The sequence below is a fragment of the Myotis myotis genome, unplaced genomic scaffold, assembly GCF_014108235.1.
Source record: "Myotis myotis isolate mMyoMyo1 unplaced genomic scaffold, mMyoMyo1.p scaffold_m19_p_12, whole genome shotgun sequence".
Taxonomy (NCBI): Eukaryota; Metazoa; Chordata; class Mammalia; order Chiroptera; family Vespertilionidae; genus Myotis; species Myotis myotis.
This window is the reverse complement of record NW_023416316.1, coordinates 21,343,013-21,364,779: the sequence shown is the minus strand read 5'-3', so window position 1 is coordinate 21,364,779 and position 21,767 is coordinate 21,343,013. Positions and strand designations below refer to the sequence as shown.

The 21,767-nt window shown below is 41.2% G+C and overlaps 1 protein-coding gene across 3 annotated transcripts in view; it reads left to right on the top strand.

The window, feature by feature from the left end:
* The first annotated feature begins 1,776 nt into the window (after positions 1–1,776).
* Positions 1,777–21,767, top strand: part of SMC2 (structural maintenance of chromosomes 2) — a 53,745-nt gene continuing 33,754 nt past the window's right edge. The window contains exons 1-9 of one of the 3 annotated variants that reach the window (XM_036330162.1): positions 1,777–1,913; positions 2,756–2,985; positions 3,611–3,760; positions 6,112–6,234; positions 7,709–7,747; positions 10,573–10,683; positions 10,862–10,906; positions 13,136–13,369; positions 13,561–13,710. In XM_036330162.1, coding sequence (XP_036186055.1) covers positions 2,818–2,985; positions 3,611–3,760; positions 6,112–6,234; positions 7,709–7,747; positions 10,573–10,683; positions 10,862–10,906; positions 13,136–13,369; positions 13,561–13,710 — 1,020 coding nt within the window. In that variant the 5' untranslated portion in view covers positions 1,777–1,913; positions 2,756–2,817. Of the gene's footprint in view, positions 1,914–2,755; positions 2,986–3,610; positions 3,761–6,109; positions 6,235–7,526; positions 7,685–7,708; positions 7,748–10,572; positions 10,684–10,861; positions 10,907–13,135; positions 13,370–13,560; positions 13,711–21,767 lie in introns of those variants that run through there. The other 2 variants (XM_036330163.1, XM_036330164.1) reach the window with 2 other exon arrangements.

Below are 21,767 nucleotides of genomic sequence, written 5' to 3'. Positions count from 1 at the left end.
GAGACTGGAGTAGGTTACCTGAAATCTACCGGTGTTAGAACAGGGAGGGGGAGAGCGCAAAGGGGTGGGGGGAGGCCTCTGGGACTGGATACAAAGAAAAACGATCGACACGTGCTTCTTTTACATTGGTGCTTCTTTTACGTAGGCGGGTGCGGGCCGTTAACAGCCAACAACTCACAGGTAACAGTAACGGGAGGGAACCTGTGTTCTCGCCCTGGCGCCATTTGTTGTGCCCGAGCGTCCAGAAAAGGGAAGTTGCAGGTTCCCCTGACCTCCTGCAGGCAGGCGATCGGCTCAGTAAAGGTCCAAGTTGATTGTCAGGGAAGATACTGGCCTGGGACACACTACCCACTGTCAACTGCTTTTTAATTAAAGGTTTTGACTCCAGGCCATCCTTTGTGGTGACTTCAGGTCTGCGTTTGCAAGGCCTCCACGCGGGCCTTCCCCGAGTTAGGTTCGCATGGGGCCCCTTTCGCCCTCATAACTCATTGGTATCAATGTGCCGCACTCCAGGGAAACGGCCTGTGTGTGTGTGTGTGTAACCGATTTCAGAGACAGGAGGGGACATAGAAACATCAATGATGAGAAACAAGCGTGGCTGCTGGGAGCCTGCACCCCGGGCCTGTGCCCTGATGGGAGTCACCCTGACCTCCTGGTTCATAGGCTCACACTCAGCCAGTCACATGGGGAGCGGGTGGGGGGGCGCTGATGTTTTTTAAAGGAGAAAGCCACGCACATGGTTCCAGTGGCACTGGGTTCCCGGATGAAAGGGACTATGAGATACTTAAGAGCGCGCGCTGCCAGACTGGGTGGGGACGAGCCCCAGCTTCTCCACTTACCACTCGGAAAACGTTGCTTAACTCTGTAACCCAGTTTGCTCCTGTGTAAAACGAGAGCAGTATCACCGATTTCAAAGGGTGGCTACGGGGCTTTTAGAAACCCTTGGGACCCGGAGCTCAAAAAAAAAAAAAAAAAAGTTAGCTGTCGTCAGCATGTTTCCAAAAAGAATCCTCTGAAATGTTAGTTGGCCATGGCTTATGATTAAGCAGCTTGGCAGGGTAAGGAGGGAACACCTATTCGTCCCGCACCTGCCATCCGTCCACACAATTTCTCGGTTGAATAGAATCGCCCGGTCCCGTCCCGTCGGACCGGAAACCCCAGAGGGAAAGGCCGCCAGAACCCGGGTCGGCGAGGGGCAGAGCCAGAATGCGACACAGAGGTGTCAGAGGCCGGCGCCTTCTCAGCCCAAATTCAGCTTCCCGTTCTGGGGAATCGGAACCAACCTGGTCCCAGCCTCCGGCCCCTGTCGCTCTCAGGCGGGAGCTGTAGGTACCACCGAGCCCGCCACACCCAAGCGGGGGCGGGGGCGGGGCCTCCGGGGCGCGGCGGTGGCCAGGCGGCACCCGAGACGGGGCGGGTCCCGCGGAGCGCGAGGCCCGGAGGCTGAGGTGGGGCTGCCCGGGGTGTGCCTGACGCCGGCCTCCGCACATGCCACCCGCTCCTCTAGCCCGCAGGCCCGCGCCGTCGCAGCCCCGGAGCCAACGTTGTCGCCACCTTTTTTCCTATCTTCCCGTCACTTTGATTGTTCGGTGGGAGGGAAAAATGGAACCCTCCGAGTCAGGCATCTCCTAGGCATCAGCCAATGGACTAAGCGGAGGAGGTGGGGTCCTTCGCTCGCGCCGAAATTCAAAGGTATAAATATTTCCGGCAGGGACGCGGACCCGGGGCGAGTGCTGCATCTGCCATGGTGGGAGCCGGTTTCTAGCGCCCGAAGTCGGGCCAGGTTGGCCCGTTCTCCGCCCTCGTGAGCAGGAAGCGCGTGTGGGGGCCTCGAGCGCAGGCGGCCGGACCAGCTGCGAGGCGGGCGGGCGGGCGCGCGGCCGGTGGGGCCTAGCCTGGCATTCCTGCAGCAGGTGGGGGCCGCGGGGCCGGGAGCGGGGAGAGCAGCAAGGAGGGACCTCGGGCTAAAATTAGCCCTACAGGGTTCCCGGCAGAATGGCCAGTTCCTCTCCAGCCGTGGAGTGTGGCGGGGGAGTGTTGACAGGCCTGGTGAGGCGAGGGAACAGCCTGAGTGGAAGCAGGAGACTGGAGGATATGTGGGATTCGTGTGTTTAATCAGTATTTATGGATGCTCCCCACTCCGCGCGCACGCCCTGGAGTCAGGCTTATGGGAGCACCCAGCGCGGGGGTGGGGGTGGGGGGGGGAGGCGAAGATCCTTTAGGAACTTGGGTGATGACAGGTTGGGTAGACGAGTAAATAGATACTGTTTAGTGTCGCCTCTAAGTTCAATGAAGGGAAAAGAAAGCAGAGTAGGGGCACGGGTAGGGGTGCTACAAAGTGGATTTCTATAGAGAAGTCAGCAGGGACCTGCAGTAAGGTGACGTGTGGGCAGGGACGCGAGTGGTAAAGGAGGGAGCCACGCCGGGGTGGGCGAGGAGCGTCGGGGCAGAGGGAATGACCGGCATGGGAAATAACCTGTAGGGTCTGTTGGCCGGGTATTATAACGGTGGAAGGTGAGCCTGGAAGAGTAGCCGACCTCCAGGTTGAATTAATGGGTTAATTAGTCTCCAGGTAAGGACCAACTCCTGCATGTTTTTAAGTTGGAGAAGGAGATCTTTGCACCCGGCGAAGTAGGTTGGGTTGGCAGGCTGCTGCTCTATTTCTCTGAGCTGTCATTCTGTGCGAGTCTGGCATGCGCCGCATAGGGTTCCAGGTTTTCATCCCGCGTGTGTGTTGTTGTTTCTGTTCGTACAGAACTTCCTTTGCGGCCCATTGGATTCCTAGCAAAGGCTTACCTGTCCAAGTCAGTCGTAAAAATGCACATTAAGTCCATCATTCTCGAAGGATTCAAGTCCTATGCCCAGAGGACTGAAGTCAATGGTTTTGACCCCCTCTTCAACGCTATCACGGGTTTAAATGGCAGTGGGAAATCCAACATATTGGACTCCATTTGTTTTTTGCTGGGCATCTCCAATCTGTCTCAGGTAAAGTGTAAACTTTCTGATGTATGTGAATTTAAGTTTGGGGAATCCTCACTGAACTCGGAAACTATTGCCAATAGTTGCATTTTTTTACTTTATGGGAATTCTGTCTCACTGCAGCCCTTTAAAGGTAGGGATTATTACTCAGTTTTTTAAGTTGAGAAACCAGAAACTTAGGTGGGTTGCATAAGGTTCATTCTCTTATGTTATTTGGAGCAACACTCAAACTCAGGTATTCTTACTTTAAGGCAGTTAGGCCCATTCCAGAGTCTGTATTCTGTGCCCCCTTCTCCCACCCCGCCTCCAAGGTTAAAATGCCTTTTCAGGGTCTGCTAATGGGATTGGATGAATAGTGAAATTCTTAGATCTGTATACCCTTGAGTACCTTAAATGAACTTTTGTTAAGAAATGAGTAGAAAACAATTAAATTTAAAGTTGAAAAATTCCTACGGAAAGATGGACTCATTGAGGTTGCTGCTATTTTCCTGGCCCCACTGCCTGTCCTTGGTTACTCGATGGATAATACTACAAGGGTGGTTTTCCAAATATCAGGAAACCCATTTTTTAGTGCCATTTTGTGCAATATGGGGTTTTGTAATTGATAAACTTTTTTTTTTTTTAATTTTAGGTTCGGGCTTCTAATTTACAAGATTTAGTTTACAAAAATGGGCAGGCTGGTATTACTAAAGCCTCAGTCTCAATCACCTTTGACAATTCTGATAAAAAGCAAAGTCCTTTAGGATTTGAAGTTCATGATGAAATTACAGTAACAAGGCAGGTAAGTAGCTAAGAAATATTTGGATACCTATGAACTTTCATGTCTGCTCTGTGTTTTGGTGATAGGACTTTACTGGGGAGAGGAGTGTTGTATGTGAGAAATCTATGCATTGAATACTGACTCGATTCCTTAAAAATGTCTTCCTCATGTTAAAATCTGACCATGCAAATCTTACCATTTACCATCAGGATTGACAGGAATTTGAAAAGTCATCTATTATTATAAGCACTCAGCCATGCTTCAGTCTTGAACCATAGCTGAATCCTCTCTGTCTGTGCTGGAAGTCATAACAGTACTTGAGATCTTACCGTCTTCTACGGTAACCCATTCTGGTTTTGGACAGGTCCAGCTAGAGCTTGAACAATATAATGAGCATAATTGCTGTCTTAAAGTTTTATATATTAATCCAACTTCTATTGAGGGTACAAAGAGCAATATTTAAGTGTTCTGTATGTCTAAATGTTATGACCCTGGAGAGTTAATAATACCTTATGAATTCATATCTGATTTACTTAAAATTGCACTAATTTTTTTCATGTGTGCTATGTTATTGCCATTTCTGTATGCAAGCAGGTTTGTGAAACTGATGCAGGACCTTATATTTCCCCTTAAAAGTCTTTTTTCTTATAGTCAACTAGAGGCTCGGTGCACGAAATTCATGCAGGGCGGTGGGGGAGTCCTTCAGCCTGGCCTGCAACCTCTCAAAATTCGGGACCCCTTGGGGGATGTTCGACTGCTGGTTTAGGCCCAATCCAGGATTGCTGGCCCCCTATCCACTCGCCTGCCTGATCGCTCCTAAGCACTCTGCCTGCCTGATCACCCCTAACTGCCTCTGCCTGCCTGATCGCCCCTAACCACCTCTGCCTGCCTGATTGCCCCTAAGAACTCTGCCTGCCTGCCTGATCTCCCCTAACTGCTCGCGTGCCTGCCTGATCAGACCTAACCACTCGCTGGGGTGTAGCCAGCCAGGATGAGGGGCCATGGTCATTCCGCCGTTTCAGTTGCTGGGCTTTTATTATATAGATGTTTTTAGTTTGTCAAAGTTTTGTTTTTAAAAGTTCTGACTCCCATTTATTCTCCACCTTAGTGTATGTAACTTACACATATCCCTCTCTGTTTTAATGAAAGTCTCTGGTTTAAAAACAAATTAAAAAAGCATTGACTATGATGTGACAGAATCCTGTTCTATGTCATTAAGCATATATCAAATAATCACTCTTTAGGAATTTTCACTAAGTCTGCAACTAATCTGTCTAAAGTCCCTGTCCTCATGTGGTCCATATGTCTGTAGCTTATTGCAAAGACTTCATTAAATTACTAGTATGGATGTACTAGGTCTGTAATTCAAGTATATTAATATATGTTCTATCAACCTAATAATCCTGTCAGGAAAAGAAAAATTAACTTTACTCAGTATTTATCAAGTGCTTGATGTATGCTGGGCATTCTTGAATGCATTGGGAAATAACAGGGAGAATTAAGAATGAGAAATAGATCTTATCTTTAAGGACCTCAAAATATGAGTGAGACAGTCATACCCAATAAATGACAATGTGAGTGCTATAGTAGAATATAAACAAACTGGTGTCTGATGTAAGTTCTTAATGAACCCATGCCGGAACTCCATTTTACTCCTTTTCTTGCAAGTATTCACAAGTCATGTCTTTATTAATCCCCTTTACAATCTTTTAAGGATTGATATCAAACTGCTTATCTTTAGTTTTTTCATATCTGATTTTGGTTTCTTTGGGAACAAAAAGGTGGAGGAAGAGGGGTTAAACGCTGAATGGAAAAATTGCAGGAAGAGGATGATCAGGGATAAAAATATGTTGGAGCCCTGACCAGTTTGGCTCAGTGGATAGAGCATTGGCCTGCAGACTGAAAGCTCCCAGGTTCGATTCCAGTCAAGAGCATGTACCTTGGTTGCAGGCACATTCCCAGTAGGAGATGTGCAGGAGGCAGCTGATTGATGTTTCTCTCTCATCAATGTTTCTAACTCTCTATCCCTCTTCCTTCCTCTCTGTAAAAAATCAATAAAATATATTTTTAAAAAATACGTTGGAAACAAAGCAAGAAGTGACCTAGAGACCCAGTCCAGTGTAGGGACATTAGGAGATTTGTAAGTGGTTACATAACTTGTTAGTAAAAGTCTCTGGATTAGAAAGCAATTGTTCTGATTCAACCTCATGTTTTCTCGACCATGTCACATTTCCTGCAGAGTGGTTTTGCTCAGGATTGGTTTTATTTATCAGTTGGACAAAACAAACAAATGCATGATAATATATTTGGGAGTTTATTATCTTAGTTCAAGGTGTGTGTGTTTATATCTTTAAAAATACTTTTCTTTTTAGGTGGTCATTGGTGGCAGAAATAAATATTTAATCAATGGAGTAAATGCAAACAATACCAGAGTACAGGATCTCTTTTGTTCTGTTGGCCTTAACGTTAACAACCCTCACTTTCTCATCATGCAGGTATTCTATTTGTTATGCTTTTATCTCTTTCACAATGGTTTTGACTTTTTTTATTGTTTTAAGTTATACAAAAGGGAAAGTGCTTCTTTTTAGACTTTTCCATTTTTTTATTCTATTGGTCTTTGGGCACCTGTTAAGAAATGGGGTTTTAAGTTATTTGTACTGATGTGTTCTAAAGTGTTGTATACATTTGAATTTTGAAGAACATCTAGAAGTAATTTTCCTTGATTTACTTGGTTACTTACTAGAAGAACAATACATGCTCACTCTAAAAAATTTTTAAATGTTGTCTTAGTATTTCATTTAAAAATATTGGATTAAAGTATTTTATTTTAAATATATATTAAATTTTAAATAATTTTCTTCTTACAAGACTTATCCAAATGAAAAATAAAAATTAATGTTATCTTGCCTTTATATTACCTCACTTGAACCATCCAGCTATCCTTTAGAAAGTTAAGGCAAGATCAATGGCAGGATCCTGATGATACCAAAATAAAATTATTTTCAATACATCACAGCCTCAAAACTGAAAATTTACTTCAAATGAAACTAAATCTTAAGTAATATTCTCTTGAGAGTTGAATAGCAGGTCTTTTTCTTTTCTTTTCTTTTCTTTTTTTTTGTCTCTGAATGATTTTGGTGATTTTTCTAGCATTGAAAGAAAACATTTTACTATTCTATTTAATGCCTAAAACAGCCTGCAGGCTATATAAGGCCCTGGAAATTTGGTCTGGCCCTGCCAAGGTATTAGTGATGAGTTAATTAAATGTTTAACTAAATATAGCAGACTAAATATTAAGTTGATAATTTTGTATGGCCCGAAAATGATGTTATAAATATCCAAATGCCCTTGGTAGAAAAAAAGTTTCCTACCCTTGGCCTAGAAGTATGCAGTCTATTTCTAGAAATTATTTTGGATGGCTGTCTTTCAAAAAGACCAGGAAATATTCAATAATTATGCTAAAAGTTTATTGATATGCCTGTTTTGAAATTGGCAAATTCTATATCATTTGTATTAACTGTTGCAGAAATCTGAGCAGAGTTAACTTTGTATCTATCATTTATTAACTTCTGTAATTTGTATCACTCTAGAATTATAAGATACCTTCAGTCTCAAATAAAAGAAACATCTTTTATTGTGTGCAAAACAGGAGTGGGGAACCTTTTTTCTGTCAAGGGCCATTTGGATATTTATAACATCATTCCTGGGCCATACAAAATTGTCAGCTTAAAAAAATTAGCCTGCTATATTTGGCCAAACATTTAACTCACCCCTAATGCCTTGGCAGGACCAGACCAAATGATTTCACGGGCATATTATACAGTCCACAGGCTGGACATTCCCCACTCCTGATACAGAAAAAAGAACTCCCAGAAGATTGATGTATTAGGATACAGTAGCTTCAGTGCAGATAAACATATATGCGTTTAACTTGTTATCATTATGGTAAGTTTACCATTTTATTTACAGGGCCGAATCACAAAAGTATTGAATATGAAACCTCCAGAGGTAAGAGAACTACTTAATGGACAGTAAAAATAGTAATAATTATATATTGTTTTAATCTTCTAGATAATCAATTTTTAGTATGCTTTCTTCCATTATTCTTGAAAACATTTATGTACGAATGATTAGTAAAGAAAGTAGTTTTTTTTTCAACATTTGCCCAATATTTTATTTTAATTTTATAACATAACCATCTGAGCCTTAGTTTTTTAATCCATAAATTGGAGTCAATAATCCTAACCCAAGGATTTATAACAAAAGGTGTGAGACCATGTTAAACAGATTTTAAAAACTATTGATTGAAATATAATTGATGTTAATTTCAGGTGCACAACATAATGATTCAATATGTATATATTGCAAAATGATCATTATAGTATATTTAGCATCACCACACACTTATAATTTTTCCTTGTGATGAGAACTTTTAAAGTTTATTCTTTTAGCAACTTTCAAATACAGTATTAACTAAAGTCACCATGCTATACATTGTATCCTCATGATTTATAAATGTTATAACTAGAAGTTTATACCTTTTGACCACATATTTCACCCATCTCCAGTCCCCTACCTCTGGCAACCACCAATCTGTTCTCTTTATGAGTTTGGTTTTTGTTTTCTTTTTAGAAAGAATATAAGTGAGATAATACAGTATTTGTCTTTCTCTCTCTGAACTTTGTTTAGCATAATGCCCTCAAGGTCCGTCCATGTTGTCACAAACAGCAAAATTTCCTTTTTTTAAATTGATGAATTACATTCCATCATATATACAGGCATACCTCAGAGTTATTGTGGGTTTAGTTCCAGACCACTGCAATAAAGCAAATCATCTGGTGAAAGGTCTTGCCTTCAATTGGTAAGAAGTAGGACATCCGTGAAGTGCAATACAGTGAGGTATGCCTGTGTACCTCACTGTTTAATTTATCAGTGGACACTTAAGTGTTTCAATGTCTTGGCTGTTGTAAATGCTGCATTGGACATGGTGGTGCAAATATCTTTCCAAGTTAGTGTTTTTCCTTTGCATAAATACCCCAAAATGGAATTGCTGCGTCATGTGGTAGTTCTATTTTTAATTTTTTGAGAAACTTCCAAACTGGGAAGTTTTTCCACAGTGACTGCACCAATATACAATCCCATGAACAGTGCACAAGATTTTCCCTTTCTCCCATGTACTTGCCAGTACTTTTTATTTCTTGTCTTTTTTATAATAGCCATCCTAACAGGTATGAGATTACATATTATTGTAGTTATGATTTGCATTTTCCTTATGACTAGTAATGTTGAGCACCTTTTCATCTACCTATTGGCCATCTGTCTTCTGTGGGAAAATATTCGCACATTTTCTGCCCATCTAGAATTGGATTATTTGTGTGTTTTTCTATTGAGTTCTTGGTGTATTTGAATATTAACACCTCTTCAGGTACATGATTAATAAGTATTTTCTCCCGTAGGTTGTCTTTTCATGTTGTTGATGGTGCCCTATGCTGTGCAGAAGTTTTTTATAGTTTGATGTAGTCCCACTTGTTAATTTTTGCTTTTTTTGTACTTGCTTTTGGTGTCAAATCCAAAAAGTCATTGCTAAGTTACAGTACTCTTAGTAACTATTGTTGGTAGAGTGAGTAACTTGTAGGATACCAGGGTCCATCACTACAATTACTAATTTCAAGGCATTTGGGGAAATGAAAGGTATTGAAGCAAATAATTAAGTTTTCTCTGTAATTTTTGCAGCTTCTGACATCATAATGATGGCAAGGATGTCAAGGAGCTAACGACCTATGCTTTCTTCTAGGAGTTTTATGTGCCCAATATTAAAATAAATTTTGAATGTGTAAAGCAATTTTCCTCAACCGGTGTTTCATATCAGAGTTAAACCCTATAGAAAAATCCTACAGAAAAAGATTTGAGTGAAATTAATTCATTGCCTATAATGGATTACTTAGGGCATATTTTCTCTTGGCGCCCCCTTGAGAAGAGTTGGTATGAAGGAATGAATGTTTTTTAGAGAACACAGGCTCATTAGTTATTGAGAAGCGCTAATAAGACTGATAATTGATAATACCTTTCTAATTTGAATGTGGGGCATGTTTATTTCCTTTAGATAACATCTTAAGGAAAAACTTCTAATTTGAAAACTGCCAAATACATAGAACTCAAAGCGAGTTCCAGAGGAACAATCCTCTTGAGATAGGGATTGGTCCTGAGTAGAAGCTTCTGAAAACTGAGTGCTGGAAAAATTTCACTTCTTATACAATTATAATTGATTAATATTTGCCTTTTTAAGAGTGCCTTTCACATGAATTATATTAGCAGTGCTCTGAGATATTACCAGTACTCTCTGGATGAAGAAACTGAGGCACAGAGAAAATTATGTTATTTGCCCAAGTTCTTGAAGCATGTGCCATGCCTGGGATGCAGATGCTATGCCATGCTTCATCCTTCTAGGCACAAAATGGCTCAAGTCTTACTTGGGACAATTTTAAGTAGAAACTTGTAAAATGAAAGCTGAATGGTGTTAGCCTTTACTTTTTTTAGGCTTATATTTGAAGGAAAAGAGGAGTGAGGAATTACTGGCTTTTAAATTTAAAAGAAATGTACTCTGGTATAGCATAAGGTTTGATGTTAGAATTGGAGTGACAGCCAGAAATGTTTCTGGAATGTGAAGGTTATGGCTAACATGTACATTTTTATGCACTTATCTTTTATCATCCATTTGGGCCATTATTTTGATAAGCTCTTAGTGTGGTCAAGGCTTTAAGTGATATAATTAATGTAAATTTCAATGAGATTTATTGTCTTAGATTCTTAAAACAATAAAATTCTCTTTCTAGATTTTGTCCATGATAGAAGAAGCAGCTGGAACCAGGATGTATGAATACAAAAAAATAGCTGCCCAAAAAACTATAGAAAAAAAGGAGGCTAAGCTGAAAGAAATTAAGACGGTAATTAAATTTATATAAAACAGTTTTAGAGAAGAGAGTCATTTTGCATTTAAAGTTTCTCTGCTCTAAAGATGAAAATCCCCTCCCTTGTTTCAGTTTTCCAGTCTTCTGTACGACTCCTTTTTTAAATGTTTTAAATGATAGTTTACATACTGAAAAATTTTATTTAATTTTTCAGATACTTGAAGAAGAAATTACTCCAACCATTCAGAAATTAAAAGAGGTATGTGTATATATGTATATGTGAGGACAGCAAGCTAGAATCTCTCACAGTTTGTGATGTATCCAAGATCATATACATAGGGATGAAATATGTACTACATCTTAGGGCAGTGATGGCGAACCTATGACACGTGTGTCACCTCATTTTTTTGGTTGATTTTTCTTTGTTAAATGGCATTTAAATATATAAAATAAATATCAAAAATATAAATCTTTGTTTTACTATGGTTGCAAATATCAAAAAATTTCTATAAGTGACACGACACCAGAGTTAAGTTAGGGTTTTTCAAAATGCTGACACACCGAGCTCAAAAGGTTCGCCATCACTGTCTTAGGGATTATTTTCTGGGATGAGATAAAGAATTAGAGTTGGTACCCCATACTCAGCCTTCCACTCTAGATAACATGAACTTTATATCTATTAAGTCATAATGATTTTGGATAATCTTAGATAATGATATGCCAAAATTTAATACTTTGAAGAGAACTCTAGATTTTTTTGGATAATTAGAATTGCACAGAACAGCATTTCTTAAAGATACAGAACTCTTAGTAACTTCTAGGATATAAGGGCCATCACTACAATTACTACTTTGAAAGCATTTGGGGAAATGAAAGGTATTGAACCAGGTAATTAAGTTTTCTCTATCTTTGCAATTTCTGACGCCATAATCAATGTTTCAGGGAAGGTACATATATAGCACATTTTTAAAGTTAGGCATTTAAGAATTTATTAAATTCTTATTAACATTTGAAATTCTCAAAGTTCTTCTGAATCCATATAGTAGAATAAGTGTCACTTGAAAAACTGAAACATCGTGATCTTGAAGGTACCCCGTGTGCATGATTTAGTGGAACACACTAGATTACAGTTTAAACCTAGGTTTCACACCTGATTTTGCCAAATTCTTTCTAAATCTGACAACATGAAAAGGTCATTTATTCTGAATTGGTTTCTTTGTCTGCATATTAGGAAATTTAATAGTTACTTTGTGTGCCCCAGATGGTCCTTATGGGAATCAGGCTTAGTATTGTGTAAGTGCTTAGAATAATTACATGAATGAATGTTGGGTAGGCATTTAGGTAATAGGAGTGCTTTGTATTATGCCATCCAAATAATAAAACCCTAATATACAAATTGACCAAACGGCGGAACAACCGGTTGCTATGACGCGCACTGACCACCAACGGGCAGACACTCAATGCAGGAACTGCCCCCAGTCGGGGCCCCCAGATTGCCCCTGTGGTCGCCCCACAGATCAGCCCTGACCACTGGCCAGGCCTAGGGACCCTACCCTATATATTGGGAACAGTCTCTTGGATTTAAAAATTACAACCTGGCAATCCTACTCTAACACTGAAAAAACAGGATGATGCAGCGATGACATGCATGGACTCTGGCTTGCACATTTTATGGTCAGCCCTGATTCTGACACTTATAACTATGTGACAAAGCCATTTACTTAACTTCTCTCTGCTTCAGTTTTTCCACCCATAAGATGGGGAAACTGGTACTACTGCCTTTGAAGGATCATGTTATGTACTACTTTTTATAATCAGGGCAAAAAAAATGTAGCTGCCCATACAACAGCAAGATGCCTTTTATCTGTATGAATAGTATGGGTACTTGTGCATGCAGCGTCCCAGATTGAGAGAGGGATGTCCAGTTGCCAGTAGGACACCCCCGAAGGGTCCCAATTGCGAAAGGGTGCAGGCTGGGCTGAGGGACCCCTGCCTTCTCCCCACCGCCCCGTGCACGAATTTCGTGCACCAGGCCTCTAGTTTTATATAAGGTACTTAAGTATCTGCAGATTTTTGTATCCACAGGGGGTCCTGGAATCAATCCTTGGTAAATAAAGAGGGATGATTAGACTAGAAAAATATATTAATGCTGTATTATTGATAGTTGTAAATGTTGTATTTTTAGACTCATGAACCCCAGTCTATGCATCTATATATTCATATTTCTATGTTAATTCCAACTGCCTGATTATGTATTAAAAGAAATAGCCACATAGGATTCACTAGACTTGGTGTAATGTTATCCAAAAAGGCAGAGTTCTGATATTATTTCAGGTTTCCTAAAATTTATAATCCATGATTACTTAGTCTAAGACAAAATCTGTCATGTCATGGGAAATTTTATACATGTTGCTGCAGTTTGATTCTTTCCAAATTTGTTTAAAAATACGAATTCTGAATTGTGCTTTATTGCTGATTTCTCTTTCAGGAAAGATCTTCCTACTTGGAGTATCAAAAAGTAATGAGGGAAATAGAACATTTGAGTCGTTTATATATTGCTTATCAGTTTTTGCTTGCTGAAGATACCAAAGAACGCTCAGCTGAGGACTTAAAAGAAATGCAGGATAAAGTTCAAAAGCTTCAAGAGGAATTGTCTGAGAATGATAAAAAAATAAAAGTGCTTAATCATGAAATAGAGGAGTTGGAAAAAAGAAAAGATAAGGTTAGACATACATGTACAAATACATAATATAGCCTGAGCAAATGCTAAATTATGTACAATGATTATTTAGGATTCACTGGGCATTGTCAGTCTAATCTTTTAGAAAGTAACTTATGTACAAATCATATAAGAAAATGATGACATGAACAAATTTTAAGTATTTTGATTTAATTGTATATATTTGATTACAGGAAATTGGAGGTGTACTCCGATCTTTAGAAGATGCTCTTGCAGAAGCTCAGCGAGTTAATACTAAATCTCAAAGTGCCTTTGATCTCAAGAAGAAAAATCTGACAGGCGAAGAAAACAAACGCAAAGAACTGGAAAAAAATATGATTGAGGTAAGCAAATAAGCTTAATTTTTATGTCACTAGTAGTATACATTCTATTTATATTTACTGAGTGTCTGCTATGGATCAAGTGTACGTGTTTGGGTTGGGTGTGTAGCAAAGGACTAGGTGACAAAAATGGGCAATGCCTTCTGTGTCTTCATTCTAGTGAGGAAAATGATAAAGAAAATAAATAAATGAGGTATATAGCATGTTATATAGTGATAACTGATGTGGATAGAAAACAAAGCAGGGGAGAGGATTGGGAGTATATGAGAGAGGGGTGCAATTTGGGCTTTTAAGTTGGGTAGCCATTGAAGGTCTCATAGTGTGATAGTTCATTAAAGACCCAAAGGATGTCAGAGAACCATGTAGATAAATTTGGAGGCTGTGGGGAAAGATGGTCCAGGCAGAAAAACAGGAATTTCCCCAGGGCCTAACAAGAACATCAGTGTTGTTGGTTAGCGCTAAGTAGTAGGAATGCGGAAAGATAATAGGATGTAGTTTCACATGTAGTTTTACAAGGCAGTGTGAAGGACTTTGACCTATATTTCCAATGACATGGGAAGCCACTGGAGTTGGTTGAGCAGAAACATGATGTTTCTTATTTTAGTTGGACTGCTTGTATTGTGTTTTTTAATTTTTAAATTACAGTTGTTGACATACAATATTATATTTGTTTCAGGTGTACAACATAGATATTAGACATTTATATAACTTGATTTCACTTAGCATAATACCCTCTAGGTCCATCCATGTTGTAGCAAATGGCAAGATCTCATTCTCTTTATGGTTGAATAATACTCCATTATATATATGTACCACATCTTGAGCCATTCATCTCTCAAGGGAAACTTGAGTTGCTTTCATATCTTGGCTATTGTTAATAATGCTGCAGTGAATGTAGGGGTGTATATCTTTTCAAATGGGTGTTTTGGGTTTCTTTGGATAAATACCCAGCAGTGGTATTGCTGTGTCATGTTAGTTATCTTTTTAATTTTTGGGGGGACCCTTTATACTGTTTTTCATAGTAGCTGCACCAATTTACGATGCTGCCAACAGTGCACAAGGGTTCCCTTTTCTTCACATCCTTGCCCAACATTTGTGTGTTGATTTATTGATGATAGCCCAGGTGTGAGCTGATAACTCCGGTTTTAATTTGCATTTCTTTGATGACTAGTGACATTGAGCAGCTTTTTCATGTCTATTGACAATCTGTATGTCCTCTGGAGAAGTGTCTATTCAGGTCCTCTGCCCATTTCCTAATTGGATTGTTTGTGTTTTCGATATTGAGCTCTTTATAAATTTTGGATATTTATTAACTCCTACCATGAGATCAGAGGTATCATTGGCAGATATGTTCTTCCATTGAATAGGGTTGTCTTTTCGTTTTGTTGATGGTTTCCTTTGCTGTTGAAAAACTTTTTAAATAGAATGTAATTCTATTTATTTCATCTGTTTCTCTTTCCTGAGAAGAAATAGATTTAAAAAAATATATTGCTAAGATTGATGTCAAATAGTTTTCTGCCTACGTTTTCTTTTAAGTCTTGGGTCTTACATTTAAGTCTTGCATCGATTTTGAGTTTGTTCTTGTACCTGGTATAAGAAAGTGGTCTAATTTTAACTGGTTTTGAGGTCTGTGATGGTGCGTTACCATGAAGCAAAATTACTTTGCTGTGTCTTCTGGCACATTCTGTTTGTTTTACAATCAAAGCATGGTTCAAATTGATTATTTGTTGTCAGTAGCCATCAGTATTAATGGTTTGATCTGGTTTTAGAAACTCATAATACACCACACCTTTCTGATCCCACCAACCACAGAGCATTGTCTTCTTTCCGAAGCGATTTGGCCTTGCAGTCGATGTTGCTAGTTGACCTGGATCAACCCATGATTTTGTGCTTTGGGGATTCTCTAAATAAATCCACTTTTCATCTCCAGTCACAATTCGATGCAAAAAGACTTTCTTTTGTGCCGTTGAAGCACCGTTTTACTGATGACTTTTCGGTTTTCCATTTGTCTTTCATTCAGTTGATGTGGCACCCATTTTCCTTCCTTTAAAATCTTTCCCATTGCTTGTAAATGATCAGAAATTGTTTGCTGAGCAACACTTAATCTTTCTGCAAGTTGTTTTTGAGTTTGACATGCATCTTAATCCAATGCTTGTAATTGTTGGTCTTCAAACTTTTTCGGTTGACCTGGACATTCTTTGTCTTTCACATCAAAATCATCACTTTTAAAGCATTTAAACCGGTGTTCACAAGTATCTTGAGATGGAGCATGTTCACCATAAGCTTCCCAAAGTATTCAGCAGCACTTTTCTTCAAAATAAAGTAATGAATTAAAACTCGCAAATGCTCTTTTTTGGCACGAAATTCAACATTTTTAATCGTAAAAATATCTATGATGTTAACAACTTCAGCAAATTTGACAGGAAGTTTTGAAGGTTGCTGTCAATACAACAAAATAGCATACATATCACATCGCATATATATCAACATGTGTAACTCCATCTTTGAAAAAAAATACGCATTATTAACCAGTACACCTAGTAGTTTCATATCAGGTGGCTTGATACCTTTAACTTTGTTCTTTCTCCAGATTGCTTTGGCTATTTGGTACCTTTTGTGGTTCCACATAATTTTAGGATTATTTGTTTTAGTTTTGTTTAAAATGCCATTGGAATTTTCATAGGGCTTGCACTGAATCTGTAGATTGTTTTCAGTAATAAGTCATTTTAATGATGTTCCATGAGCACAGTATATACTTCCATTTATCTGTCTACTTTTTTCTTTTTCTTTTATTTCTTCAGTGTCATAGTTTTCTGACTACAGATCCATTTATTTACTTGGTTAAATTTAGTCCAGGGTTGTTTTGTGGTTTTTTTTTACATAATTGTAAATGGGATTGTGTTCTTCATTTCTCTGGTAGTTCATTATGGTGTATCAAAATACAATCAATTTCTGAATATTAATTTTGTATCTGCTATTGTACTGAATTAATTTATTATTTGAATAGTTTTTCGGTGGAATCTTTAGGGTTCTCTATAGTATCGTGTCATCTGCAAATAATGACCGTTTAACTTCTTCCTTTCTAATTTGGATGCTTTTTATTTCTTTTTCTTGACTAATTGATCTGGCTAGGGCTTCCAATACTCTATATCCTATCTAATAAAAGAGAAACATGGTAATTAGCATACGACCACTACCCTTCCCATTGGTTAATCAGGGCAATATGCAAATTAACTGCCAGCCAAGATGGCGGCCAGCTGCCAGGCAGCTTAAAGCGAACATGAGGCTTGCTTGCTTCAGTGACGGAGGACTCCAACGTTTCCCGCCTGCTGCTGCCGGCCTCTGAGCTGCAACTCTAAACAACTATGTTACAAATATAGAAGCTAAACAAAACCCCAGAAACCTGCTTTAGTCGCCGGGCTTCAGCCAGCAGGATTGCAACATTGTTTCAAATACAGAAGGTAAACAAAGGCCAGAAACCTGCTTTCAGCAGCGGTGGCCTAAGAGCTGGAGCCAAGCCTTAAAGCTAAAGCTGGCCCAGAATAAAAAAAAAACAACAGAAAAAAAGGAGCGGTTGGGAGCTTCAGTCACTCACCAGCCTGAAAACAGCCCTCAGTCCCTCACCCAGACTGGCCAGGCACCCCAGTGGGAACCCCCACCCTGAAGGGTGTGTGACCAGCTGCAAACTGCCATCATCCCCTCACCCAGACTGGCCAGGCACCCAAGCAGGATCCCCACCCTGATCCAGGACACCCTTCAGGGCAAACCAGCCAGCCCCACCCATGCACCAGGCCTCTATCCTATATAGTAAAAGGGTAATATGCCTCCCAGCACCGGGATCAGTGTGACGGAGCAGCGCCCAAACCCCCTGATCGCCCTGCGGCTCTGTGTGTGACAGGGGGCGGCGCCACAACCTCCCTATCCACCCTGCTCTGTTCGTGACAGGGGAAGGCGCCCCAACCCCCCCCCCCCCCCCCCCCGATCAGCCCTGCTCTGTGCCTGATAGGGGGAGCTCCCCAACCCCCTGATCGCCCTGCGGCTCTGTGTGTGACGGTGCGGCGCCTCAGCCCCCTGATCGGCCCTGCTCTGTGTGTGACAGGGGGCAGCGCCCCAACCCCCTGATCGGCCCTGCTCTGTGTGTGATGGGGTAGAGCCATAACCTCCCCATCGGCCCTGCCCTGAGTGTGAGAGTGGTGGCGCCCCAACCCCCTGATAGACCCTGCTCTGTGGGTGATAGAGGGCGGTGCCCCAACCCCCACCCCACGGGCTCTGCTCTGTGTGTGATGGGGTAGAGCCATAACCTCCCCATCGGCCCTGCCCTGAGTGTGACAGTGGCAGCGCCCCAGCCCCCTGATCGGCCCTCCTCTGTGGGTGATAGAGGGCGGCGCCCCACCCCCCTGATCCGCCCTGCTCTGTGTGTGACAGGGGGCGGTGCCCCAACTCCCCTATCGGCCCTACTCTCTGAGTGACAGGGGGGAGCTCCTCAACCCCCTGATCGGCCCTGCTCTGTGCGTGACAGGGGGAGCTCCCCAGCCCCGATTGGCCCTGCTCTGTGCATGACAGGGTACAGAGCCCTAACCCCCCTGATGGGCCCTGCTCTGTGCGTGACAGGGCAGCGCCCCAACCCCCTGATTGGCCCTGCTCTGTGCGTGACAGGGGGTGGCGCAGCAACCTCCCATCGACCCTGCCTTGAGTGTGACGGGGCGGTGCCCCAACCCCCCATCGGCCCTACCCTGAGCGTGACTGAGGGTGGCATCACAACCTCCCGCAACCCCCCAATTGGCCCTACCCTGAGCGTGACTGAGGGTGGCATCACAACCTCCCGATCCGCCCTGCTCTGTGCATGACAGGGGGTGGTGCCCCAACTCCCCAGTCAGCCCTGCTCTGAGCCCGACCAGGGGCTGCTCCTAGGGATTGGGCCTGCCCTCTGCCAACCGGGAGCAGGCCTAAGCCAGCAGGTCGTTATCTCCCTGGGGTCCCAGGCTGGGCTGAGGGGCCCCCCTCCCCCCCAAGTGCACAAATTTTTGTGCACCGGGCCTCTAGTATATATATAAAAGTCTTAAGTGATCATTATGACGGAACAACCGGAATGACTGGTCGCTATGACGTGCACTGAGCAGGCAGGCAGGCAAGCGGTTAGGAGCAAGCAGTCCCAGGTTGCAGAGTGATGTCCCACTGCCAGATGTCCAACTGCAGGGATCGGGCCTACCCCAGCAGTTGGACATCCACGAGGGGTCCTGGATTGCGAGAGGACACCGGCTGGGCTGAGGGGACCTCTCCCATGCACGAATTTCATGCACCAGGCCTTTAGTATTGAATAGAAGTGGTGAAAGAGTGGGCACCCTTGTTTTATTCCTTATCTTGGACGGAAAACTTTCACATTTTCACCATGGAGTATGATTTAGCTGTGGGCTTCTTATGTGGCCTTTGTAATGTTGAGGTATGGTGCCCCTACCCCCACATTGCTGAGAGTTTTTAAATAGATGTTGGATTATGTCAAATGCTTTTGCTGTATCTGTTGATGTGATCATTTGATTTTTAAACTTCATTTTGTTTATGTGGTATATCACGTTAGTCATGTGGTATACCAACCTTGTTTCAGGAATAAATTCCACTTGATTATGTTGTATGATCTTTTTAAAGTATTGCTGAATTTGGTTTGGTAATATTTTGTTAAGGATTTTTGCACCTAAGTTCATCAGAGAGATTGGCTTATAATTTTGTTTTTTTTGGAAGTGTTTTTGTCTGGTATTAGTATATACCTATACTAATACTGGTCTCATAAAAGGAGTTTGAAAGCTTTCCCTCAACTTAAACTTTTTGGAATATTTTGAGGAGGATAGGTATCAAATCTTTGAATGTGCTGTAGAATCCACCTGTGAAGCCATTTAACCCAGGACTTACGTTTATTGGGAATTTTTTAAATTACCGATTCAAGTTCATTAATATTTACAGATCTGTTTAGAAATTTCATTTCTTCGAGAAAGAGAATGTCCAATTTGTTTGCAAATAACTGTTGTGGTACTTACTTTTAATTCTTTGTATTTCTGTGGTGTCAGTTGTCACTTTCATTTGTGAATTTATTAATTTGGGTTCTCTTTTTTTCTTGAGGAGTCTGCCTAAAGGTTTATCAATTTTTATCTTTTTACAGAAGCAATTCTTGGTTTCATTAATTTTTTTAAGACTCTACTTTGTTTATTTCCACTGTGATATTTATTATTTCCTTCCTTCTCACTTTGGGCTTTGTTTAATGCTTTTTCTGATTTCTTTAGTTGTAAGGTTAGATTGTTCGTTAGAGATGTTTATTTCTTGAGGTAGGCTTGTATTGATGTGGCTTTCCCTATGTGCTTTGGCTATGTCCCATAAATTTTGGTTCATTGTGTTTTCATTTTCATTTGTTTTAAGGTACCTAGATTTCTTCCTTGATCTTGTTAACACATTTATTGTTTAGAGCATGTTATTTAGCCTCCATGTGTTTGTTTTTCAATTTTTTTTTTTATTTCTGATTTCATACCATGTGGTCAGAAAAAATGCTTTTTATGATTTGTCTTTTAAATTTATTAAGACTGGTTTTGTGTACTAATATGTGATCTATCCTAGAAAGTGTTTCATATTCACTTAAAAAGAATGTATATTCTGCTGCTCTTGGATCAGACGTTCTAAAAGAATTAAATCAATCTGATCTAATGTGTCATTTAAGGCCATTTTTCCATATTGATTTTCTGTCTGGATGATCTATGCATTGATGTGAATGGGGTATTAAAGTTCCCACTGTTACTGTATTACTGTTGTTGTCTCCCTTTATGTTCATCAATACTTGCTTTATATATTTAGGTGCTTCTATGTTGGGTGTGTGTATGTTTACAAGAGTTATATCCCCTTGTGTATAGCTGACTTCCTCTGGTGTTGGGTTTGGCACCCTTTGGTGGACACCACATTGGGAGCTCAGGTTTGCTGCCAATTGTGCCGGATTTTTGTCAGTTGAGGCTATGTTCCAAGCCACTTCTGGCCACTGCTTATGCCAGGCTTGGGGCCATCTGATGGGAGTTAAACAAGTTGAGAGACTGGTCACCACTTTGTGTTTGTTGGAGTAGTTAAACAACAGGTGCCGAGCACACCAAGTCTTATTTGGAATTTGTGTACTTTTGGAAGATTTTAGGGAAGTCCACAACTCAAGCTTAGGCAGGTTCCTTCTGTCTAGGAGCTGCTGGAAGAGGTTCTGCTAGGTGGGTGAGTTGGGTGCACTGGGGTCTCAGGGAATTACTAGGGTGAATGGTGTTAGATGAATGAAGAGCTCAGATTTGGTGCCTACCTACACTAGGGGGTGGCGGGGGGCACTCAATATAGGAACAGTAGCACCTGTCAGCACTTTCCTCTGGGAGAGAACTGTCCTGGCCCTTGCCCTCCAGCCCTTGCCCTGAAGTTAGTTCTTCCTGTGTCTCTTTGGCTTTTTGAGCTGCTGTGTTGGGCTCAGAGCTAGTGAGACTGTGAGTGAGTCTGTGTCCAGGCCCTCTAAGACCTGCAGTGGGTAGGACTCCAGTACCCCTCTGTTTCTATTATACACAATGCCCATTGGTTTTCACATCCAGTTGTTATGGGGACTCCTCTTCCTGGCAGTGGAGCCCTGGGCTGGGGAGTGTGATGAAGCTGAGATAGGCCTCCTGATTCTTAATTGCCAGCACTTGGAACCTGCCTATTCTGTTTCTCTGTCCTACCATTCTCAGCATGGCTGCTTTATATCATAGGACCTGTTGAGCTTGTCTTCAGGTAGTTCTCGATGGTTGTTCTATAATTTAGTTGTTACATGGGCACATTGTTTACCTGCTCCACCATCTTGACCAGAAGTCTCCTTGTTTTGAGAACAAACTAAAGGATGAGGGAAGTAGCTTGTCCAGGTGTTAGCCCTTGGAAAAACGCAGTAGAAATGGAGTGTACTGAGAAAGTTGTGACATTTTATGCGCATCTTAAGGGTAGGTCCAACCAGAATGACCTGGAGATTGGCTGTTAAATATAAAAGGAAGGAGTGAAGGAAAATTCTAGGTTTTGACAGTTGGACCTAG